The 27115-nt window shown below is 37.5% G+C and overlaps 1 protein-coding gene across 3 annotated transcripts in view; it reads left to right on the top strand.

Annotated features, from left to right (window-relative positions):
- The window catches only part of LOC127005894 (multiple C2 and transmembrane domain-containing protein-like), a 30977-nt gene extending 12907 nt beyond the window's left edge, over positions 1–18070 (top strand). The window contains exons 10-14 of one of the 3 annotated variants that reach the window (XM_050875237.1): positions 447–539; positions 1837–1920; positions 2827–2933; positions 3399–3606; positions 4810–18070. In XM_050875237.1, the coding sequence (XP_050731194.1) occupies positions 447–539; positions 1837–1920; positions 2827–2933; positions 3399–3606; positions 4810–4890 (573 nt within the window). In that variant the 3' untranslated portion in view covers positions 4891–18070. The remainder of the gene's footprint in view (positions 1–446; positions 540–1836; positions 1921–2826; positions 2934–3398; positions 3607–4809) is intronic. The other 2 variants (XM_050875238.1, XM_050875239.1) reach the window with 2 other exon arrangements.
- The last annotated feature ends 9045 nt before the right edge of the window (positions 18071–27115 follow it).

Here is a 27115-nt window from a genome sequence, read left to right as displayed (position 1 = left end):
CTGTCTGCAGAGTGTATGAAGTCGGCTGTATCAGGGCTCTAAGGGCGAAAAGCACTAGTAAAACACTCATAAAACACCTGAATATGGACATTTTGTTTTGAAATTTAAACTGGCTGTTAGTTACATCATGTTCTTTTAATTTTCCGAGTTTTGATTAAATTGGATAACATGCATTAATAAAAAAAACACCCTTTTTTTTAATAATTAACACAATTTCACACAAACACTGATTCCATGGAATTTGTCTAGCTGAAAGCTTTCTATTGATGTATAATGATACTGCTGTGTGTGTTTTTCATCATGTTTTTGCTATGCTTGACTTTGAAGGCCTTTAGCTCAAAACTACGTAATTGGCTTGTTCGCCCCTTGAGCACTAGACGCCTCATATACTTATAAATGTAGATAAGTCAAGCACTTACGCCAAGCTTTTGCTTGTCAACTGACAGGTGTTGGCGATAGTGGGAACTATGTATCACCGTGAGGAGGATACTGACATCTCTGTGGATGATGATGAAGTTGATGACGATGAAAAAGACAAGGTAGGTGGATTTGACATATATTGTTGTTGAACTCTGGACTCTTATTTTTGTTTGACATATATATACATATTCATTTTGGTTACTGATACTTTACCTTTCAGCATTTTCATTTTGATTAAATGTAATGCCTGACCCACCTGATGGGAGGGCCTCCCATAACTCACTCTGCGAGGGGGGTACCTCTTTGGCCAACTGGTTAAGGAGTGGCTTTCCTATCTCACTGGTCACAGGTTCGATCCCCAGCACTGGTGAAACCCTTTCCTGGTCTGGATTAGTTTTTCGTGTGTTTCGTGACACGCTGTGCTTGTGTGGAGATATAGTGAAATGAAATCTGGGCAATACACAAGCATTTTTCAAAGTAGGGTATTTCAGCAGTGTTATCCATACAAATTGAAATGTTACTAAAATTCAGTAAATTATGACAACCTGAAAAAAATTCGTGTAATAGTTTGCCACATTGTGAGTTCAGAATCCTGTCACTCAATCTGTGCTGACAGTAGCCTGAAAGCTGAACAAGTGCCGGTTGATGCATCCTGTGGTATGCCAGGTGTCTTGGTGCCCAGCTCAGTAAAGGGGTAATAATGGAACAGAATTCATCATAGTCAAAGAAGTAAATAAAGTGCACACCAGTCACAAGCTCAAATTATATTTTTTGCCCAAGATCAGTGGCCGTCTTTATCTCTGCTGTGAAAATAAGAGGTGGAAGGGGTGTGGTATTGATAATTTCCCCAGTTGTGTAATCCTAAATTTTTTTTAGTGTATTATTGCAGTTCTGAGTATATTCTTAATTTTTGTTGCACATTTTCAATAATATTTACAGTAGAAATCTACCATAGCAGCTGACAAAATTTTATGATCATTTGAACTTTTATTAAGCTTTTGATGTTTCTCATTTGCATTCAGACTGTTTCTTTTCAATTCATTTTAAAATTTTCCTGTCTTTCCCAAATCTCTATACATAATTTTCACATAATCTCAGACCATGATACATAAAATCAGTCTTGCATCTGCTCAGTCCTCACTTTACGATGGCTTCTCTTTTCCAATATGCCTGTGCATCATGCTTCAGTACATGATATACCTTACAGAGCATTACAGCTTATGTAGAGATAGAGCACTCACAAAAAACATCAACTTTACACAATTGTGTGTTATAAAATTGATTGTGTAAAAGTTATTTATGTAGCAGTTGATTCAGTGTATCTTGGTCTGGGATTTCAATGTCTACATATCGAGCCTGTGTGCGGTATGAATGATGAAACTCTCTTTTCACACAAATGCTGGGCTGTATTTCCAGAGTGGGAACGCAGAGGTAAGGATAAGGCATTATGAGAAGGATGACTCTGGCAGGTATAATACACCCACTAACCCCTCCAGAGAGGTGAAGTACTGTATTTAATATCTAGAATTGGATCTTTTGGGGATTGCTTGACCGGTGATTTTTTGTGGACCTGCTTTTCACCTTATGCATTCTTGGAGCTTATTTGACATACCCACCTAGTGTGTAAAGCTGAGTTGATTATCATTGCAACTTTACAATGTGTGCAGAGTTACCAGCAAGTCCTTGGGGAAAATTAGTGTGAAAAGTGTTTGGAGAGTCCTGTGGTGCTTCAGTCTGTGTGTACTTGTGTACTGTATCTTGTCCTCCCCTTCACACTGAACCATTTGGTGGCATGCTCTGCTGTACAGTGCAACACTATAGATTATATACCATTGAATACAACAGTTTCTCCTGGAAAAACTTTCCTTAGTGTTGCCTTTCCTCATTAATTATTGTTACTTTTTTTTATATATGTTCTTTTTATTTAAAAAAAATACTTTCCTGTTTTATGAAGAACTTGAATACTCGTATGATTGATCACATTCATCTTTTCCCCTTATACTTGTCCAGTATCCTGAAGAAGGAGCATATAAGTTATTTACCTATCAAACTATTTCTAACAGCAGAGTCAACACAGTGTTTTTCTGAACACTGGCAAACTCAGTAAAGTGGGGACATTGATTTTAGTTAATCATTTAAATTCAAGTGTAGGGGCCTTGTTCCTTTTTAACTAGTTAATAAACTCTTAATGAAGATGCAGTATTTAACTCTTACACCAATTTATCTGGTTCTTTGGTTGAGAGCACAGTGATTTAAGTTTTTTACTCATTTACTCACAATGATAAACAAAAGCATGACTGGTTTTACAGTGAAATACATTGGTGTGACTCATACAAAAAAATACACATGATATATTTACAGTTTCATTTGTGTATTCATAATAAACAATCTTTTTCTTAATTTCAGGAGGAAAAGAAGTCACTCAAGGAGAGGCTACAGGCCATACAAGAGGTGACTGCAACTGTCCAAAATGCCATAGGTGCCATTGCATCCCTCTTTGAAAGCGTCAACAAGTAAGGCTTACTTTTTACTTGTAATGCAAATTATAAATAACTTTTAGCATTACTAAAGGAAGCAACTCAAGGGCAAAACGGAATGGGGGAAAAAGTCCACTATTGCGCTTCTCAAACTTGTGTATAATACCCCTACAAATTAACCCTAATAGCTTGTCACATATATTGCAACTGTCAGTCAGTTGCAATGCGTAAATAACTGTTCTTGTTTACGGCCAAAATATATTAATTGATTATTTATTTGTTGGCCATGATTCCAGTGTATAGCACAAATATAATGGAGTACATGACCCATACTGTATTCATGATGATATATAGTGCAGTGGTTAGCATGCTTGACTTACTGCCGAGGGATCCTGGCTTTGAACTACAAGCAGAGTGGAGACGGATAGGCTGTCGTCTCACACCCTTGCCTCTGTTTTCTAGTAGTCCTTAGTTTAACTGGTTGTTTTGTCTTGTCCTCAGCACCTTCAACTTCTCCGTGCCATTCCTCTCATGGTTACTCATCATTGTACTGTTTGTGGGCACCTTTGTCCTGTACTATATCCCCATTCGCTACCTGGTGATGCTCTGGGGTGTTAACAAATTCACTCGCAAACTGATCCGGCCACATGCAGTCATCAATAACGAACTACTAGACTTCTTGTCACGAGTTCCTGATGACGAGACTTTGGTAAGTATCCTTTCTCTTCTTTTATAAACCCGTACAGCGTTTTGGTATTTTGTAATTACCTCCCCACCCCAGCGTCGGAGGAATTTTTTATTTTTATAAAACCGCTTAAAATCACGAAAAATGAAAAAAATGTAATGTCTTTTAGCTTACCATTGCCTATAAGTCAGTGTTTTGGGCCATTTTTTGTTGATTTGGGAAGCGAAATGGTCATGTTGATTGCAATAGACTTTCTTGGATTGTGCGTATGTATCAGAGTTAATTGTTTTCTCTTGACATATGTAGCGCAGACTTATATATATTGTTAGAGAGTAACTCATTTTGAGCTTTTTGATAGTTCAACTCAATATACAGTCGCCCACAAGAGTGTTCGCTCACACAATTACAGTTTATACGTGGCCCCCTCCTTACCAAAATTGACGGTACAAAATTGCTGGTTCTGGACGTCAGTATACTCACTATACCTCACCCACACTGTCAAACCACTTTCCAACCACGAACCACTTCAGTTTCCACATCACGATCTCCAAGACCACCTCCAACATCCGCACAAATAAAAAAAAATTTGTACCCAGAATAATGGCTGCCAGGCTTGCCAGTTATGGCAATAAATGAAATATATTGGGTGATCAGTATTCCCAAAGGATCAGTCTACTTGGGCACCACCACAGAAATCAACCTTGACACACTCCAGTGACGGGACTAAATAATACATTAAATACGTACGATATACGTATCTGATGCTCAATGGTATTAAAAAATAATACATACGTCGTATGTATCTGACGCTGTACGGGTTAATAAATCATCATTGATTAATGTATCTTGCAGAGGCAGGATGGAGAAGTAGCTATGTGATAATTTATATAGGTGATGCCAGTAGACTAGAATAATTGAGGAAATCCCCAGTTTCCTACCTCACCTACCTCTATTGTAAGAGCTGCCTCCTATTTAGTTGCAGAGTGAATTTCTCAATATAAGTGGTATTCACTCAGTCAACATTCTTGAACTAAACAAGGAAAAAATATATTGTAATGTTAAGTCTCTTCAATTATGAAAGGATTATTTTTTTCTTCCATTTGTTGGTCATGTTCCTTTACAGATGTGTGGCAACTTATGTTATCCAAGCTCATCTAGTATAATTTTCAGTACTTCATCTGTAACATGCCACAGAAACTTGACTCTTATGTTCTCTTCTGCTTTCAGCGGGATTGCCGAGAGCTGCGTATGGTGGCACAGCTCCATGATGATAAAAGAAGAGATAATCGTAAAAAGAAACAGAGCTAATACCCTGCATCAGGGAGTGCATGTCGGCGATGAGTTGAATTTCAACTAGATGATAGTTATGACCAAAGCTAAAGTATGAGTTAATGTGTTGAGAAAACTTTTAAAAGGAAAGGAAGCTTGGCAAATTAGGACACACTTTAGTAAATTAGAATGTTTGGAGTTAGTAGTTGAAGATTTGTGTAGCTAACACTTTGAGGCCAGCAAGAATATTATTACTACTACTACTACCAGTACTCTTACTACTGCTATTACTACTACTTGAAATGTAGTTAGTGCCAAGTCCATTTGTTGAAAGTTGTATTCCAACATTCTAATAGGGTGTGTGCATGAATGTGTGTGTGTGTGTGTGTGTGTGCACGCACATACAAATGTGTGTGTATGTGAAAATATGTCATTTTGCAGTAGAGAAGTTTCTAGTGTGCAAATGGTTGAATAGTTGAGAAGAAGCCAGTTTGTGAATATATTGTGTCCATTCATGAATGGAAGCATTTTGTGCTTTTATTGGAATGGTATACAGTACCATAGGGAATGTAAAGCAAAAATTGGAAGAGATTTGAAGTATACGCAAGTATACACAGGAAAATTTGTAGCTTAATACATAATGAGTTATTTCCAGGCACATGGGCGTGCTGATCTTCAGTGTGGTGACTTAAGAGGCCAGTGTCACTGAGCTTAAGGAGTCAGCACAGGCAAGGTCATGCTGGGTCAGGTAGGTTGTGAGAGAGCAGCCTCGTAAAATGCATTTTTGTATGATTGTATTAATTGTTGTTGTTATTGACAGTCTTTCATATATCTTTGTATTGCTCTTTTATAAAAAAGAATTGCAAATATTTATAGGAAGTGATTCTGCAGTGATGTTGCCAACTTTTAGATGTAGGTGAAACAACTTTGTTAATATTTTGGTATTTATAGTGTTTGTGTATTATTAAAGAAAGGTCACTAATCAGTGAATCACATGACTATTAAGGTTCAGATAATATGAGGCCAGTCTCAAAGCTCCATCCAGTAATCAGGATTTTTTTATCAAATCTAAATTGGATCACATTTTCAAAGATTTGTGCATGGATTTCATATAGTAAATCATGCCAAAAAGTTCATTTCAGCCTAGGTCACCCGTGATGTATGAAAAAAAAAAAAGGGGAATGGGTAAACTTTTCTTCATAGCCTGTGATAGCTATTAAGTGGTTAGTTAATTTACGGGATTAGAATATCAATTGTCAGTTGCACAACTTTTTTAATTGCTTGCTTCAGTGTGTTGAGAACCAGGAAGATGTTTTCCCTGAGCACTTCTGGAACAAATTTCTCAAATAATTTATTACACTTTTTTAGCATTACTCAGGTGATTTTCTACACATTCCCAAAAGGGCTAAAGCCTGGCATTAGCCAAAAATATTGGCATTTTAAAATGGATGGGGATTTTTATTTTGCTTTATAGGTTATTCTGATTTACATTACCATATCAGATATTGTACAATAAGTAGGTGCAGATCATTGGGTTAGTGTTTTCCTAGTTAGGTAGTTCTGACTGCAATGGTTACAGATGAAAGTAATACAGGACAGTTTGTGAGAGGGCCATGTCACAGATTCCTTTAATGCGAGTCTTGTGGACATTATGCACAAGTCTGTTTTAGGTGTTGTGAATATAAATATATATTGAAGTTTATCCTCAATTTACAGGTTTATCTAGTCAATCACTCATTTTTGTAAATTACAGAGATGTCACATCGTCAAAAGTAGTAGGTTAAGGATGTATAAACTGTATGTACCATTTCTAACGTTACACTTTTATAAGTCTCATAGTGTGCATTCTCAATACTTTTAGAGGCAGTAAGATTTACCTTTGTTTATTTCATATATATAATTTTCTGTTTGTTAGTTTGTTATAAGGTGAAGGGAGTTTGTGTGTTTTAGAATTTTAAACATCAAATTTATATGTTTACAGATTACCTGTGATAACCAAGGTTGTTTAAGATAATGCACCTATACTTGAATAATTTTTCCCTAAGTTGGTTGTCTTAAAACATGAATTGTATCACTAATGCCCCAGTCCAGAAGTTATCCCTGTAGGGGCTGTTCAGCAAATGCTTTTATTCATTCTGTAAGCAGTTATCTTGCAAAATTATTTTTTAAGTAAATGAAAAATCATGATTATGAAAAGCCTTGCTTCTTGTCCAAAGCAGACTATAATTGTTTGAGATTTGTACATTCAAGGGTTATGATCTACAAGTAGTAGTATAGTTTTAAAGATGGTTAATCTTGTTAAAAAGAAAAGGCTAATTGACAATAATGCATTGACAAGTTCTTTAATGTGGGCTGGTGCACTTGTAACTGATCCACACAAACTAAAACTTGTCAGTATAATTAATTGAAATGATACATTCTATTTTGATACATAAGTGCACTGTTACATTGTTTAAAAGTTAAACCTTTCCCTGCCTGCCTTCATCAGTAATGCAAATTTGCATTTAAGTCGCTCATTTTAATTCCATAAATTAAAATGATTGAAATTAATCATGGACAGGAAGTTTGTCATCAATTTACAAAATGGGAAAGCCAAGTTGGACTAGGCACAGGAAACTTCTAGGTAATTCAGCCACTTGAGAAAGGGAGCAAGTATAGATTTTGAATATTGTTACTAGATAGTTCCCTAAGACAAATGGTTTGTGAAGGCTCCAAAAACAACAAAAAATGTTGTTGCAGAAAAGCAGTTAGTCAAATAACATGAGGCACATAGATAACAAACAGCTATGCAGGAATGGTTTCTATCTAATCATCCTCTACTTGAAGTTTCCTCAGAATTCGATGCATCAGCCATGGCTTCAGCACTGCAGTTTAGCAATGATATTGCTGGGTAGCAGCCAATGGGAAAGTATTGCCACAAACTCTGGAAGATGTTTATGAGAGAATCTATTGCCGACAGTTGTAGCCACAATAGATTTATAAGAAAATGAAAGGATTGTCATCCTCACAAAGGGATAGTTGCAACCATACCAATAATGAGTTCATACCGGCTAGAATGGGGACACATCAGGATGGGGAAGAGGCGTCCAATGGAATATTGATTATAAACAACAGAAGAGGGATTCTATTATGGGTATCTGTGAGTTCTGGTTTGCTGTATTTATCATTCATATTTCATAGCATCATATCACTGCCAAATAATCACATATATAAACTTTCAAAGTTGCTTACCTCCCACATTCCATACATTGAATCATTCCTACTCATAGCTGTTTGCACATTCTGCAAATTTTCTTTTTGTTCACTGCTGTCTTCTCCCCTCAGCTCATTGGTCTTGCATGGATACCACATCCAACCTTCACAATAATGTAAATCTCTTGCTACCTTGCCTTGCTTATGTCTACCAACAGAAAAATGTCATTAGAGTCTGCTTCATGTAAGTCTACCATTTTCAGTCATCATACCAGGAAGCATCTGCAGTCGGGGAGCCTGCCGTCAGTGATGGGTGCAGGGCAAAGCCTATGGGACCCTGCATCTCGAAGGAGGAATTGCCCCCTAGCCTCTCCTTTTGTTGTGGGGGTGGCCGGGGTGGTGCAGAGGCTGCGCCTGCCCGTAGAACCAGACCCGGGGTTAACCTGCGGAGGGCTCTGTGTGTGGGCTCCTGGAACATCTGGAGTCTCTCGGAAAATGATCGACTGCCCAACCTATCAAATGAGCTCAGAAGGCTGAGGGTGGACACCTACTACTGGTCCAGCATGAGCAGCTTCTGTCTTAAGGGGGCAGCTATGGGCATCTCCAGCCAACTGTTGCCATTTGTGGTTGAGGTTACTCCAGTTGATGAGCGTATAATGTGAGTGAGGCTGAAGCACACATTGGGCTTCATGTCTCTTGTTACAGTGTGCGGTCCTACCGAGATGTGTGAAACTGAAGAGATGCTCTACACCAAACTCGACTCGAGAGTCGCTGGAAATTTTGGTGATGGCTCTCAAGGCACTGCACGAGGAGGCAAAACACTTGGGACTTTAGGTCTCCTGGGCCAAGACCAAGGTACAGATGTTTGGAGGCTTGCTAGATGAAACAGTACAGTCTGTACATGTGTGTGGCGAGGACATCGAGATCTCGAAAAGCTTCACATACCTTGCTAGTGTAGTTCAGAACATAGGTGAGTCTTGTCAGAAAGTCTTAATGTCGACTTGGCTTGGCCCACAGTGTTATGGACTCGCTCAGCACGAGTATATTGCATTATTGATACCTGTGCAAAAGGACAAAGACCTGTATCTTCAAGTCCCTTGTGCTCCCTGTCTTACTCTATGGTTGTGAGATATGGACACTAAATGGGGACTTGGAGAGGCGGATTGATGCCTTTGGTAATAAATGTCTACGCAGAGTCATCGGCTATAGCCGGAATGACTGTGTCAAACCAAGTAGTAGGTGGCAGGAGCCAGGGTTAAAAGAGTCCTCTTTTAATTCAGGCAGGAGCCACACAGGTCTCTTGAAAGAGCCACATGCGGCTCCGGAGCCGCAGGTTGCCAACCGCTGGTCTAGTGGTTAGCGTGCCTAACTACGAATCCACAGGCTCGGGTTCAAAGCCTGGCCCTGGCAGTTGGCATGCAGCTCACCCGGATGTTTATCCTCCCTTTTGGGTGATAAATGGATACCTGGGGAAACCTGGGAGGTAAACTGTGGCAACTCGGATGTTGAATCGATTCAATGTGCTCGGCGCCCGTGAGGACCCTGTAGAACTGTGGGATACCTTAATACATGAAACTCAAGCTTCAAAGGAGTGCATTGGAGAGTGCCCAAAATCTAGGAGTGGTTTTATCTCAGAGGAGACACTGGAAAATACTGACGAGAGTTGCGCTACCAGGCTTGCTGGGGATCGGGTCCGTTATAAAGCTTTGTCACGCTGGACTAGAACTTTCCTGAGGAGAGACGAGAGGAGGTATGTCAGAAGTCGCTGAGGGCATCAAGGGCCATCTCAAGTACAAATGACCTCTAGCCTGCTTAGTGAGCCCTGAAAAAGCTCTGCTCCAAGCCTCCCTCTCAGGTTAGCACTATCTGAACAGCAGATGGTTGACTTGTGTTGGACATGAATGGGCAGAGGAGTCATTGGGCAGAGTACTTTGAGCAGCTGTAGATGGTGGATCCTCCAAGTGGGCAGCTTCCAGCTACTGGGTTGCAGGTAGCGGATGCTGATCCACCCATCAACAAAAGCCCGCCCTTTCTTGACGAGGTCAGAGAGGCTGTGGCAAAGTTGAGGGGTGGAAAGGCATCTGGTATCTGTAACATCAGTGCAAAGCTGCTAAAAGTGAGGCCGTGATCTGTGGGTTGCATGTAGTCTTAACTGCAACTATAGCAATTGGGTATAGAAGCTGACCCTGCTCGCTGGATTGTTTCTGTAAGAGACAACCCTGAGTGGAGACTAAGGGGATACCAACTGAACTTGTAGCTTGAGTAAGTCGATAGATATTGCTGTGTTTGGAATGGGAAGGGGGCCTGCAGTGGGACTTCCCTGCGTATGCCCTCATTAATGGATTGATTGATACCTGGAGTCTTAAATTTCTCAAGTCTGTCTCCTTTACCTGTACCCACTCTTCCCTATACCACTTTTGTCTCTTACATTTTTCCCATTTCCACAATAGCTGGATACGTCATTTACTTTTAATCTTGTTGCCATCAATTAGGATTTTTAAAATACATGTGTGCATTTAGTTAACTGACTTACATATTTGTCTCACTTAAACAACCATAAAGTCACATAGTCAGATCTGTATGTGAAAACAGCACTGGGACCCTAAAAACTCCCACAGCTTCAGTAGTTTGCCTATGGCACCAAAGAAAAAGGTACATTGTTCTTATTTCTTTGTCATACTTGCATTGGCTGAAAAGTACATTTGGATAGACATACCAAAGTATTTTAATGGGCAATCTGCTTCCCTGAAAAATAACTTGTGGATCAGCACAGTTTATTGTGCTTATTATTAGTGAGTTAAAGATGACTCATCACGATGGAAAGTTAATGCAAATGAACTTGTGTCTACAAAACACTTATTGACCTTAGAGTATCTTTTAATCTCCTTGCAGCTAGAGGGCTCTTGCATCAGCAACTGAGGTGCTTTACATCTAAAAGTAAAAATAAGCACATTTCCAAAATATTATCACCATTTAAACTCAATTTACATTATCATTCAAATACTAGGCAGATACAACTAGTATCATTCAACAAAGTTTACCAGATTGCAGCAGTAAACAAGACACCAGAAAGTTTGATTGATCACCTACAAATCAGTATTAGGTACAGTCATTCACATCAAACACAAGTGGCACTACAGATACTCAGGGAATGTATAATTTGATAGTGTGTAGGCAAGTGAGTGTAAAAACTAACACATCACATCTTCAAGAGAGTCAGTATTAGTGTAAGAAATAAGATTTCAAATTTCTTCTCAACATAAAATACTTTAATAATATCCAAAAGATAGCTACCCTAGGGAAATGGAAACTATCTGCCTCTTCCTCAATCCATTATTTGTGATACTGTAAGGGAATTTTAACTTATCAATGGGGGCTCATGAACATGGTGATAGTGATGGACTGGGTCTAGCTGTGTAATTGGGGCGAGGCAGACATCATTCACTTACGTGCTCTCAGCCTGAGCAAATTAATGCCTGATGAGCAGAAGACCAAGGTACTGGGTGCATCAGAGAGTCAGAACCAGATTTGAACACTGACATGTTTTGCCTGAAATTCACTCCACACTCCACACGACCTCTGCTTGTCACAAAAGACACAAGAAATGAATCCAGACAAGGAAAGGGTTTTACCGGCGCCGGGGATCAAACTTGCGACCAGCGAGATGGGAAAGGCACTCCTTAACGAGTCAGCCAAAGAGGTAACCCCCTCTCAGAGTGAGTTATGGGAGGCCCTTTTGTCAGGCGGGTCTGGCACTACAGGCAGACATGGGTTTTTGTTCTCTGGTAATTGCTTTATGCTAAGTAATGTTAAATCAAATTCCGGTTATAACAAAAATGCAGCAGATGATTAGAAATTTCTACATATGTTACTGATCCATTATTATGGCAATATTTTTAAGAGGCTAATTGTCTACAGGGAACAGATAAAAAAGTTAATGGACATTCACAATCTTGCCTGCTGTTTGCTTTCTAGTATTCATAAATTTATAAGAATAATCAGTCTTCATTTTACCCCATTTCCTCTAGCCAAAGTGAGAGATCAAATTGGCCTCAAAAATATTGCTATGATGATATTATAATAAAAATGTGAAAATTTCTCATATCGGTTGCATTCTTGTTATGGCTGTAATTTAATCTTACATTATGTATCATAAAACACTACAGGAGAACAAAAAAAAACATGTCTGCCAGTGTTCAACTCTGTTTCTGAGTATCTGATACACCCAATTCCCTAGTCTTCTACCCGTCAGGCAGAAAAAGACTGAGGTGGCCAATCTGCAACTATGTTTTGTATTGCTTCATCAGAAAATGTCCTAAACGGACTTGAAATTTCATATATGAAACAAAGTTGCAGATTGGCCACCTTAGACTTTTTCTTTGCCACAACTTGCTCTTTGTTGATGTATGCTTTGGACAAGATGATGTAGTATTTACTCATTTCAAATAATCAAGTGATTTCCCAAGGAATATAATGTTAGGCCATAAGATTGATACATTGTCAGTTACTGTCAGTCTGTAAAACAGCTTTGTACGTACAAGGTTTTTCCTAGGTAGGTTATCAAATAGAGAAAAGCAAGTACATGTTTTGGTTACTCAACACCTCAATGCCATATGAGCATTTAAGGATATAATCAAATATGAACAGAGGTCAGCACTGAATCTGTTCCTTTGGTCTGCACAAAAGGAAAAGTGCTTATACTTACTCTCGTTTGCTTTTCTGAAAAAGCTGTGAGGTGAAATACCATATTGTTCCATTCAAATAATTTGCTGTTTCAATATGACGAAGAAAGCATTGCTCACCTTGTATTTCTTGCAAAGCTAAGCCACTGAAGGGAACACCTAGCAACTCTAGTTTAATTTTGTCAAGCTGATGTAAGGATCAATAAAATCAAGCTTCCAGTGATATGTGATCCATACTAATGGATTGACTAAGAACTTGTTTTGACTGCTGCAATTTGTTTAAAATGGGGGGTTGGCTTTAAGTTTGTGGGAAAGCATAATTTTAACACTGCCACACTTATGGGAGGAGTAAAAAAGTATGGAGGTAAAGAAAGAACTGGAATCCAGTGTCACAATGGCAGGCAGAGCTGGAGTAGCTGTGTCTGATGAGTCTTGATGGTTAGGGAAGGGGCATTATCACGCATGTACTATTTGCATCATCGGATGATGTAACCATAGTCATGAGCTTACAATAATTGTTATGACAGCTGGACACTGCCAACCATCTATCACAGGAAGGATGGAAAAAAAGTAGATGATGAGAATCAAAGGATTGTCATTTCCTTACTTTTAGGCTAAGTACAAAATATTTATGTAAAAAAAAAAAAAAAATGGTTGGCACCACTGAAAACTTTTTGTTTTAGGGGATCGATGCAGTACAGGTTGATAACTGTTTCCTCAACTGTGTTTGAATAAAGTAAACATCATTGGCTGCTTTCACCTGACAGATGGTGTCAGGAATGTCATGCCAATATTGATTCCAAATTAATTTTTGCCAAATATTAAGTTGAAACAGTCACAACATATGCTTAGTTAATACATTACTATGGATCACATAACATATAACACTGAAAGCCTGATTTTGCTCATCATTACATCTTGATAAAAGGACAGCAAGAAGAAACTGAAGTTGTATGATCTTCACAACAATGAATGGCTTAGTTTTGAAAGAAATACAAAGTAAATGATATGTATTATTTGCTATATTTTAATACAAAAATTATTTTAATTATTTAAATATGGTACTCTGCCTCACAGCTCCTTTAGAGAAATTAAGTAGAGGTATTGCTTTTCCCTCTGCTTTGGCCAGAGGAACAGACAGACACAGTGCAATGCAAGATGGCGCCACTATAAACACTCGCCTGCGCCAGAACGGGCTAGGCCGACCATCAGGCCCCACCGGGAAGATGCCTACCAGCGCAATAGGCAGCGACATAAAAAAAGTGCTGCATGTTATATTGTTTCACAATGGGAATTTTTTTTCTTATTTCTGGAAACCCATGTGTACATACCAAGATTTTGTCCTATTAAAGAAAATACAACATGCCAAATTATGTGCAATTTCACTAACAAACTCATCATCTATGAACTTTTTGATCTATAAATTACTCATGCATGTACAAGTGTCATGAAGTTGTAATGTACAAGCCTGAAACATTCACTGTCACAGACTGCATGATTAAAATTAAATGAGCAAGACGAGTAATTATGGTGAGTTTGATTGTAAAGTAATTTCAGTGCACCTAAGTAATAAAGTACAGTATACTCCACATTATCTATATACAATGTCCAAACTACATTACAATCTGCAAGAACAGCAGAAGCAGAAATTAACTTTAGGGAAATTTCAAATAACTACATTTTTATGATTAAAGCACTTGCCTTTTCCCATTATTCAGTACTATGCCATCTTAAATGGGTGCTCTAGGCACCTCCATCAGACTGTAGCTGTTTGTTATTGAGGTTACTCCAGTCAGTAAACATATAATGGTGAAGCACACTTTAGGCTTCATGTCACTTATTGCAGTGTACTGTCCTACTGCAATATGTGCAATTGAAGAGGTGGTGTTCTATGCTCAACTCTATTCCATACTGACCAGTGCTCCCCTTGGGATGCACTCACTGTCTTGGGCAACTTTAACTTCAATGTTACTAATGGCATTGAGAAAGCTAGCTATGAGTTTTTTGTTGTTTCCTATGGCACTCTGATAACGGAAAGACCAACAGCTCACTCTGAATTTTGCAATATCCAATAGGTTGAGAATTGCAGGCTCATGATATCAGCAACCAGAGCTGATCATAGATTTGTTGTTGCTACACTTGAGTTTTATGTCATTTCCAGAAGAATCTCAAGATGTAACTACAAGTTGTTTCACCTTGAGTAACTATGAGTATGCATTGACAGTCTCAAATCTGTTCAATGCTTGGTACCCTTGAGTACTCTGTAGAATTCTGGGATGTGAAACTCACTAAACTGCAAGGAATTACTGGAGTGCGCATCAGAATGGTATCTGAGGGGTAAGGGATCGGTGCCCCCCCCCCCCATGTACGCTCTCAATGATTGATTGTTATGTGCCATGTGTTCTTTCCCTTGCATGTTACAGAACTGTTTCTGGATCATAGGAAAACAAACCTGGCATTTATTCCTGCCCTGCAGTGATGCAACATAGCATTACCCTTCCCCAGCACTCGCACACCACTCCTAAGCCCTTGACCTTCCTTGCCATCCTGTACAATGAACCTTCTCTGCACAACTTCATGAGCTTTCTTTTACCCTTAATTAAATGCAGCCAAATCAGCATAGGCATAATTTTATCTGTATTGGACTTTATCAGGTGCCTATTCAGCACTGTTGGCCATCAATCTAAAAGGAATGTATTGTCTGGAGTCCCAATATTTGAAACCTCATACCCATTATATGCAACTGGCCCCTCATTTCTTCACAGATTCTTGTGAGTACATGCAACACAAAACAAACAAACAAACAAAAAATCTTCCCATCAGCTATTTTATCGATTGTCTTCTAATTTTGGCATGAATACCTATGTAAATTTTTACTTAGACCAATTCAGCACAAACACTTCACTGAGTGTGCTGTATGACCAGACAATAACTGATTATTATGCAAGCTTCATAATAATCAGTAATTTTCATGGCTAGTAACATCATGGTGTCTAAATAAAATGACTAAACAGATATCATACCGCTTAAAATATATAAGCTTCATCACTATGACAAATATAGCACAACTGGTATATCAACATCTCATAGCCAATCCTCAAAACCACACCTAACTTCACTGACTATCTACACTTAGCAAAAATCTGATTAGTCTTTTTAAGCTGACATTGGCCCGGCACTTTGACAATACCTGTGATAATCATATGTATCAATATTTTCTACTGACAGAGCTATTCTTGTCATATGGCTTATCTGATGATTGAACTGTTAATGTTGTTACTGATTGGACAACTGATATCAAAACCAGACCAATGATCTGGAATGGGTTGTTGAAGGATGGATGAGGCTGTCATGGGTCCTTAGAACAGAAAATTAGCATAATGGATGCATAATGAACTGAATAATTTTTACCAACGTTATTGATATTCACAACAGCTGGGTGGCCCTTTGAATAGAAAACTAGGTAATTTCTAGATGGTTTTAAGTTTTTGCCAGACTAATGGATACCTCATGAACAGAGGCTGCATCCTTAATTATCAAAGTAGAGCTTTCTTAAATCTTAGTCTCAAAAGTACTTAATCCTCTTTTTAATTGTTTTACATAATAGTGAACGGTAACTGACAGCAGTAGCACCATCAGTGCACCAACTTATGTAATAGTGCCACTGGGGCCATCCAAGCTTTGCTGCAGCAGTAGAGACTGAACTCCCCACTTGGATGTATAATGCAAAATTCATAAATATTAGTTATTTGTAATGGCTTTGGCTCTATTGATGTGGATAATGGAGTTTCTGTATTTTATAACATTTGTGTGCCTTCTACTGTTGTTGCAGCTACACTTTAATTTCTGTAGTTATGGAGCTTTTCCAGCTCCTAATATCATTTGTTTGAACATTCATTCTGGGATTCTGTGTTGTCCATTCCAACATGATTCATTTAATTTGCTTCACTATCAAGCTGCCTCACTCTGCCATGTATTGTGACAAAGGATACGTGTGTACACATAGGAATGGCGTCTGTGGTTTCCCTTATCAAGGACCTGGTGGGGCTGGTCCATACGAGACAACAAAAAATGCACCCCTATATGTTTGATGTTTTTTTACTCAAGTAATGCAGTAGAGTTACATAGCTGACAAATCCATGCCTTGTAATTTAAAAAGTCAAGTCATTACTAGAGCTGGTGCTAAAATAAAAATGCTATAGTTCAAACCATTTTCAATGCTGACACATAATGACAATTAAATGGAAATTTTCACTCTTGCTTATTAGTAAAATAATAAAAATTACGTTACCTACAAGAGGTGGTCTCAAAATACCGCACACTTTCTCAGCCTTATGATATCAAGATTTTACTCATTATCTTTGCAACAACAGTCTAAAAAGAAAATAATTTAATTGTTATTATATGACAAGAAATTACAGAAAATTCTCATTACTTGGATTTATAAGTTGCACCCCACTGAAGGGTAGGACATTAGTTACTAGCATACAGCAGCATATACAAAGTGGGAATGTTAAATGCACTTAGAAATGGAGGTGCTAATGAGTATGACAATACAAGTAGTCACTACCACGTGTTCTATATATAGCAGCCGGCAGAATATGTCCCATCTACTCAAAAAGCTCTCAGTCTGCCCCACCGTACCTGAATCTCTGCCTACAGTCTCTACAGTGCTCTTGTGTGAAAGGTTTGCCAAAGAAAAGATGAAAGTTGGCCAGGAATCAAACAGAAAACACTAAGAAAGAACTAGTTTGAGTTTATAATAACTGATGAGAAAGCAACCTATTTTTACTTGTCACAATCATGAGTTGATCAACTGAATCAGTCCTAAAAACAAATCACAAAATTGGAACTTGTTATATCAATACACATGTGTGTAATTTTACTAGTGCTATTTTTACAGAATATTTTCTGATAAAAGTATCTAATCAGGAGTTTTAACTCTTTCCTAGTGGTTAGCAAGGTGTTTTATGTTTGTTCAGTGCTTACCTGTTGCATGTGGAGAATAAAGAGCAGTAACGCCACATGCAAGTAAAGAATCAGGAGTTTTAGGAAAAATTTATCATTGTTAGAGAAAGGTGAATTGTCTTGCAATCTGGTCATGTCAGGTATGCAACCCAACTGCATTGCATACAAGTGTATGAAGCAAGTTAAATTGTCTATCTGGACAGCACCCACTACTCCCCCTCGTCACACCCCACACCCTGTGCTTGGTGCCACCCCAGCGGTGTCTTGGTTGGCCATTAACCACCGCTGCCATTTGGTGCCACAGACTTTAGGTGAAACAAGGATTGATCTTACTCTTGTAATTATCATATGCTCTGAATAAATATCTTTTTTAGCAATTGGTCTTTTGTTAAACCTCAAATGTGTATAACAGCCTTCCCATGACCTAGAACCCAGTAAGTACAGTCTGTTTGCATTTTATACATGAATTTGAAATAGTGCACCCTCCACAATCTAAGCTTACCACCAACTATATTAATAATGCATCACTGTATACTTATGTATGCACATCACTATTACTCTGCCATGAGAGTAAAGTAATACAACAGTAACTGGCCTGGCATTTTTGTAATTCAGCAGCATTATCACAAACAGTGTACAATGTGCTCCCCATGATGGGGCCACTATAAACACTCGCCTGCGCCAGAACGGGCTGGGCCGACCATCAGGCCCCACCGGGAAGATGCCTACCGGCACAATAGGCAACAACGTAAAAAATAAATAAATAAATAAATAAATAAATGAGGTACATTGTTTTATGGTGGCTGCGCTGCATCCCCAATTGTAACATTCTACCACTTTTCTCAGAAATTATTATTTCTGCCACTCGGCGCTGATATTGGTTTTCGGGTCTTCCTATCTTTATTATTTCACCTAAGTGAATGATATTTATACACAATGTGTATTGATATGCAATGCTTCTATACCAGTAATATGATAGAGAAAGCTACCGTAGTTTTTGTGCAGTGTGTTATGTTTGGTGATGATGAAAGACATTCAAAATCACGTAATAGCTTCAAAACTATGAATAGTATGGCCATTTCCTCTTGATCACAGATAATAAACACAAAAAAGTACCTAGTGCGGGATTTTCATACACGTAGCTGAAGTTAGAACAATTTTATTACACCACAAAATGTTACCTTTTTTTCCGTTTGAAACTCGAGTTTTATGTCTCCCATAAATTTATTTGAGGGAATTAATGCATGATCATCCCCTGTTTAGTAAAGACGAGTGTGATGATCATTTTGCTGCAAGAATTTTTAAAAGTGGTCAATTATTGACAGTTATTCAACATTTTATGCACAAAAAGGAAGTTTTGAGAAAAAGACATTTTTTTTGTGAACATCTTCAGTACCCCATAAAAATGGTAACAGGTCAAAGCGCCCCACTGCCGATGCGCCCCAACTTTTGGGGTGCATATATATATATATATATATATATATATATATATATATATATATATATATATATATATATATATATATATATATATATATATATAGGTCAGAAGGGTGTACAAGCGTTAATTACCCCGTTAGGAGCGAATCTTAACACCCACGTCCTTGGGGCCATGGCAGGTACTGACCAGCCCTGCAACACCCCGACAATTTTTCTTACATTAAGGCACTAATTATCATTTGCAAGAGACGCCACAACGCCCATGCATTCACTGTGGATGGGGAAAGGCTTGCCTACACTGGCATTAGCGTAGATAATGTAATATTGCAGAAAACAAGGTAAAACATTCTCAGGGCGGAGGGGCAAAGTGGGCAGTTTGACGTAACCCGTAATATTTTTTCATTTTTATGGCTATAATACATCCTAACATATCGTTCCTGCACTCGTTTCATATATGTACGTATGCGCAGGCGTGGAAGGCTGTCGTGGGCTTACGGGCGTGATCTTAAGTAGCTTCGTTTGTGCCGATGATATATTAACCCTCTCATTGCTAAACGCTTGCAGCAGGCGTTAGGCGTATTTGCTGGTGGCACTAAACGCCCGCTGTGACCTCCACCCGCACTCAAATCTCCTGCGTATGAGAGTGTTCCAATCCTAATTCTCACAACACAGGATTGCCAATTGAGTGGATTCTTCACTAAATTTGGTGGAAAATCATATCAGCCCAGTGCGGCAAATCTACGGACGAGTAACTGGTGGATGTTCTTGCCCAATGTAGCGGCATTTTTACATAGCTTCATCTATCACCGACTGATTCTTTGACCAAATAGTTGTAAATATTGCAGTAGGCAATGCTCCCTTGCCAGAATCTGAAGAAAAAATGTCCGCAGTTCCCTCAATATGGCTGATCATCACGCACGCACCGACGTAAGTGTTAAAATTCAACACTCCCTGAACGTGCATGTACGTTCGCAAGAGAGGCATACATAACCGACTCCTATAGATCTGGAGCTCCTCTTTCCAATGGTGTTTTTGGTTTTTAGCTGTGATGAATAGTTTTTGAGATATAGAGGTTAAAAGAGACCCCCAGTTGGGCTGCCCGACTGCGCCTGAGGGGATAGTCGCATCCACACTGCGCGCAAGGAAAGGGTTGAATGCAGTAGGCGAAAGTTGGATTTTCGGGTCCGTAGACTTAACCTACACCATATCCGGGTTTTTCCCATATCCGGGTGCCCCCGTGGCTCTATTACCCCAAATACCAGAGGGATTATTGTAGTAGTTAGTATAATGGTGGGAATAACTACAGACAGAAGGCGAAGAAGAACCAAACTTGGGAGTAGTTAGAGGAGCTGGGGATACAAGGGGCAAAAGATCCCAAGCTGGAGAGTAAGGAAGAGGAATAAACATCTGAGTAATAGGGAGAGAAGTGGGACAACAGGGAATCAAGTGATCGCAGAAGGTAAAAGATAATCAAGAAGAATTTTGTGGAAGATGGGACAGTGGAGAGAGAAGAGGGAGAAGGTTGGAAAGAAGGAAAAGTGGGGAAGAAAAGAAGGGGGAGGGCACTGATTTGGATGGAGGTTGAGTAGTGGGGGAGATGTTAGGTGGGGGGTCAGTGAACCTCAACAGAAACATGAAGGAGAGAACAGAAAGTTCGGGGAGGTGGAGCAGAAGTTGGAAGCAAGACTGGGGTATCAATGTGAAATTAAACGATGAAATCTGCATTCTGCATTGGTGGAGATTAGGTCTCATCAAGGGGGGCAGGAGAGGAGCCATGGGGAACAAAGGCTTACCAAGGAGGAAGAGCAGTAGTGCATGGGGTCTGAAGATAGAGCAACAGAATCATTAGTAGGTGTGAGACTACTCTAGGCTGAGGGTCAAGGGCCCTAGGGGGATTGCTTACCATGGCTACAAAGCCTTACCTGCCAAGGTTTGTAGTTGGAGTTGTCCCTCACCTAGGTGGATTGCCTATTATGGCCGTGAGCCCAAACCACCCAGGTTGGATTGGTGAAGTGGCAGGGCATGTTCAAACGTCAGTGGGCCCTGCACCAAGATCCTCCATAGATTTAGCCTTGGACCATAAGGTCCCAGTTACCAAGGGTGCCACAAGGAGGCACTCTGAAGCTCTTGACAAGGAAGAGGCTGTGTACCGGCAAGGAGGACTTACACACTCTGCCTTCTTTTCGCTCCAGCTGAAAGCAAGAGAGGGCAAGCAATCTCCTACCTTACTACAGCACTAGATGCATCCCCTGTCCTGCCCTCATCAATAACTGGTCCTGAAGCTCTCCCCCATGATAACAACTAGCTTGGAAATGTTGGGAGGGTAGTTCCTTATCAGTACTAATCAACCTAATGTATGACAACAGACCAAACAAAATTCATACACTAAAATTTGTGAATATGTATCTACATATTGTTCTGCATAGTTTGACTTGTCTTGCAGTTTAACAAAAATAATGAAAATTATGTATATTACAAAATATTGACATCTGATGTCTGTGCCTCATTGGATTTTTCCCATCCTAAAAAAACGTTTTTATTAAATTCTCTTATGGGTTTTGTAGAACTGAAATCTATTACCTACTTGGGTAAATGCCAGAGAAGTTGCTTTCACAGATAAACTTCAGCATGATGTTTGAAGTCCTGAACATAAGCTTCAAAGAAGTCTGGTAAAAACAATACTCTTGGTGAAATTTTACAAAATGTATGTATTTCAAGTACATTTTGGAACAATATCGTATGCTTAACTCTGGTATCAATGACTCAAGCCGGTGCAGGAGCTGTGGTGCAGCGGTGGGCTGAAACATCAAGAAGAAACACTGGAAAGAAACAAACTTTCTCTCCAAAACGTACTTTTCACTCTTAATTTTATGAAGCATATCTTATTAAAATGTCTGTTTTAATATTTGTCCTTCATAAATAATCTCTCTCTAGCTCATTTACGCCTCATCACGAAAACACTACCGTACATAACACGCACAATTACCAACAAAGTTTCTTACAGGCAGAGTTCCTTACTAAGTGTACTATTGCAAAAATAAATATATCTAAAATTTTAAATCAGAATTTCTTATGCAAAAACAGTTTGAGACTAAATGACAGTTTTCACAAATGCTACATCCCCGTCCAGCATCAATAATTTTACAATTTTTTATGGCATATTTTATGGATAAAGCAACTGGCACAGTTTCTTCATCTGCAAATCAACTGCTCCAACATCACTTTCATTCCACCACTGAATGGCTCTTCTGAAGTGGTACATGATTCATTCAGCAATACATTTTTGCCACACTAAGTGACCATTCCATTATATCAAACCTTATATAAAAAATATCGAATTATGTAGTAATTTTACAAAATATTAAGTATTCTACATTATGAAGATGGCTACTAAAGAAAACTTTGATGGAACTTGACAAAAATTAGGACTGAGGAACAAAGGCTATATTTTGTTTTCTAAAACGAATGCTGGACTCAACCATTAACTACTTTTCTCCATTTTGGCTTAACTTAACTATGCTAATCATAAGGATGTTGTTGAGCAAAGCAGTGTTGGCCATAAACTAAACAATGAAAAAGGGAGAATACAAACAATGCCCCAAGTATGCATCAGGAACACAAAAATACTACTATATTGAAGACATCCAGGTTGATGTTCCATTGCACAGTTTTGGCCAATTTCTTATACAGTTCATGGCCAAGAAGATCAGGTTAAAAGTTTCACTTAGCTGAATATTGTAAATCAAACTGACAGGCAACATCACTTGTTTTTCTCATTAAAATAATAAAATCATTGTAACAAAGGTACATACATATTCCATAAAGCCATCACATACAGGAGAAACCAGGAATCAACCTTCATCAACCTGCACACCATTTAGCTTGAGCTTTGAGTGTCTGCCTCTCATCTCTGGGGCCCAGGTTCAAATCCCAGGCAGAATGTTGATATATATATATATATATATATATATATATATATATATATATATATATATATATATATATATATATATATATATATATATATATATATATATATATATATATATATATATATATATATATATATATATATATATATAATTTGAATACAATATACTTAATTTATAAATCTATCTTAAGAATAATTCCAATTATCAAGATGGAAGTTGACAATATTCATACACACTATAACAATACCAATGAGTATTTGCTGCATAAACACCTTTCCTGTAATATATACTGCAGGTAGTCACCCATGCTGCCAACTTATATATTAAGAACTTGCCATTTAGGTCACACTATACTTTCCACCCATAACATTTTTAGCTTTTACAAGCATAGTACTCTTAGAAATATAATTACAGTATACTCAAAACTACTAAATGCTTTCCCCACATATAATTCTAGTTGGTACACTGAGCTTTGATGCAGATTTGATAACCTGAGCAATAAAAGAATTTAAAACTTTATGATACACACAGCAGTTAAAAAAAAAAGGCACTCCTACTTTCATCTAGGTCACACAAAACAACCGTGGATAACTTTTTTTCCAGAATACATTAAATCATGTGTCCAAAGTTCTTGAAAACAGTTCCACAAATGCAAAGGACTATTTTTCCAGAATACAATAAATCTTGTGTACAAAGTTCTTGAAAACAGTTCCACAGATGCAAAGGATCAGCCACCACTGCAGTACAAATGCATTTTCATAACAATGATTACATCCTTCTCCCTTTTCAACTCCCTAAAAGTCCCTGCAAAATTGTATGCCTCTTAACCCTAATCTGACTAGCACCATTGCTATTCTTCATAAGGCCAGGCTCTTTGGTATTAAAAACCAACACTAGCACCCAGAATTGCTTCTTTTCACAGTCATTCATTGCTCTCAAGACCACTGCTGATATCTACTTTATACTTTAAGAATATGATGAACACAACTACAACATATCAATTTTTAAATTACCATTGTACAGGAAGGCCTGTGCTGCTACACTGACAATCTTGCCTTGCACTTTTCCTTTCAGCCAGAAGAAGGCTTGCCCTAAAGTTTATCTCATAGAAGGGAGATATTTTTGCTTCCATAACTATTGTCTTTTAGTTGTGATTTTCTGCATATGTGAAGATGTAAAATTATCACTATGAGCAAGCTTTTTATCTTCTATTGTGATCATTTTTTTTGCACCAGACATTCTACTTGAAATGTTCTTGCCTTCTCTGAATTTCAGCAATATCCCTTTGGACTTTGCCACAGCCCTCAACACCTGTTTATCTTATTGCCATACACCATTAGTTTCCAAATCAGCATCATCTAGTTTTAAACTTTCACTTGACCCTCATCAATTAAGTTACTTTTCTGATCAATGGACTGGCACTGGAGTCACTAGTTTTCTCTCAGATCTGTCGACAGGAGAATTTTTCAGATATTTCTTCCATATCTCTGAACATTATTCACTGATGCCCTCACTTCACCAGAAGGAGCTACATAACTTCAAAATATATAAGTACAAAGCAAACTTGTGCTCTTTATCATTTCAGATTATGGAAAAGATAACCTGGTGTATATTTACATTACTTGGACTCTTAAATCAGAAACATCATCTTGTCACTTGCTGAATGATGCAAAATTAATTATGTTAGAATTCCATTATGTCTCTATCAGCTTTAAATGGAGCACATTATATCCACTTCCAGAAAAGCATTTTCTCCCTTCACCAAAGACTTCTTAACCACGTGATGGCATAGGGCTATTCAACCTCCTTGAACGGTTTTGAATTTGTCATCATCATGTCAAAATACTACTGCTTTTCTTACCATCTTCCACAGCTCTTCTTGTTTACATCTCAGAATTTGCAAACTGCATTGCTCCCCTTCCTCTCACAGCCCTGCTGTACAAAGGTCTTCAGACTGACTTTTTCTGAAAATCTAATCTCCCCATTTTTATGTAGAAACATCTTGGCAGACATTTTCTTATTTTTTAACTAAAATTTCCGAAGTCAATAAAGCAATTAAAATGAACTGATAGTACAAAATAACATGTTTGTTTAAATATATGTGAGACAGTAGTGACCACACTTGGTTCATGAGAAGGATAATTCTAAACTGAAAGTTGTGGTTTGTTATAATGGGGGATATCGAGTTAGAGTTGACATTTCATCACAGAAACTACTACAAAAAAATATGGTTTAAAAGTACAAGAGGTAGATATGCAGATCTCATTACAGAGACAACACCTGAACGGTTGCCTATTTTTATCCATTGTCATCTTGTATCCATGACCATACTTGGTAAAAAATAAAAAATAAATAAAAATAAATAAAAAATTACCATGAAATGTGGAATACTAAAAATATCAAAATAACTTGTACTAACATCAAACAGACATGATGAGACTTTTGCATACAGTTTATATATATATATATATATATATATATATATATATATATATATATATATATATATATATATATATATATATATATATATATATATATATATATATATATATATATATATATATATATATATATATATATATATATATATATATATATATATATATATATATATATATATATATATATATATATATATATATATATATATATATATATATATATATATATATATATATATATATATATATATATATATATATATATATATATATATATATATATATATATATATATAAACTGTATGCAAAAGTCTCATCATGTCTGTTTGATGTTAGTACAAGTTATTTTGATATTTTTAGTATTCCACATTTCATGGTAATTTTTAATTTATATATATATATATATATATATATATATATATATATATATATATATATATATATATATATATATATATATATATATATATATATATATGCAATGCATGTTAATACTGATCAGATGTATAACAAATGAACCTTACTTTGATGCAGAAAGCAGCTGGTACTAGTGCATTTCTAACTTGGAAAACTCTCTTTGAAGGTCTCAAAATTAATTTAATTTCACTTATACTCCGACATCCATACCTACTGAGGAATGAAAGCCTAACTTGGTACTGTACTGGACCTACCACTCAGCAGTTAGTGTGTGACTGATTCCCACTATTGTTATAATGTATGTGTCGGCCACACACCACTCTTTGTACCTTGCTCAGTCTGTTGCCGGCACACCCCATCACACAGGTGATGTCCAAAATCCCAAGAACTAGAGGAAAGGTGCTGGGGAAGCCTAACCTACTGTCTCAGTAATATTGTTATACCAAGCTCTGTTGATGCCACTATCTCTATAAAATTTGTTCCAATAGAAAATGTGCATTAGGTTTATGTGGTTAAGGCAATGCAACGTTTGCTTCTATAACAGATAGAGAATTACCGTATATACTCTTGTAAAAGTTTAATTTATCAACAACTTTTGAGCTTAAATTTCTAGGGTCAACCTTTACCTTACTTTTCAATTTGAAATCCATACCAAAATTAAAAACATCATAGTATTAGCAGAAACACAAGTAATTTTTCTTATTTATAAAAAAACATGCAAAATACTACAAAATACTACAATTAGGACATGGGGTCTATTACAGGGCTTTATTACTATGTATTGCTGTTACTTTAATTTTCATCTATCAAATTATTATTACTGTATTGCCCAAGCTGATGTCTTTTACTATTATTATTTTTGCAAGGGATATCAGTAATTGCAGTACTTAGCTGTCTTGAAAATGATCTCGTGGTCTCTTTAAATCGCAATGAATAAAAAACTTGCAACAGCTAGTGGCTATTTGTGCGGCAAGGGATTTGTTCTTGGAAAACATTATTTCAGCACAAGATGATCCACAGGTATATGTGGGTAAAGGGGAATGAATGAAACTTGATAGATTACACTGATCTGGATAACAGGATGATGCAGAATGTGTTGGATGAGAAGATTTTGAGAAGTGTTTAATGGATCTCATCATTTTGCAGTAGTAGCAGAAGTAAGGATGAGGGAAAAATGAGAATTTTTAGG

This window comes from Eriocheir sinensis, chromosome 31 (assembly GCF_024679095.1).
Source record: "Eriocheir sinensis breed Jianghai 21 chromosome 31, ASM2467909v1, whole genome shotgun sequence".
NCBI lineage: Eukaryota > Metazoa > Arthropoda > Malacostraca > Decapoda > Varunidae > Eriocheir > Eriocheir sinensis.
This window is presented reverse-complemented; position numbering and strand designations above follow the sequence as displayed.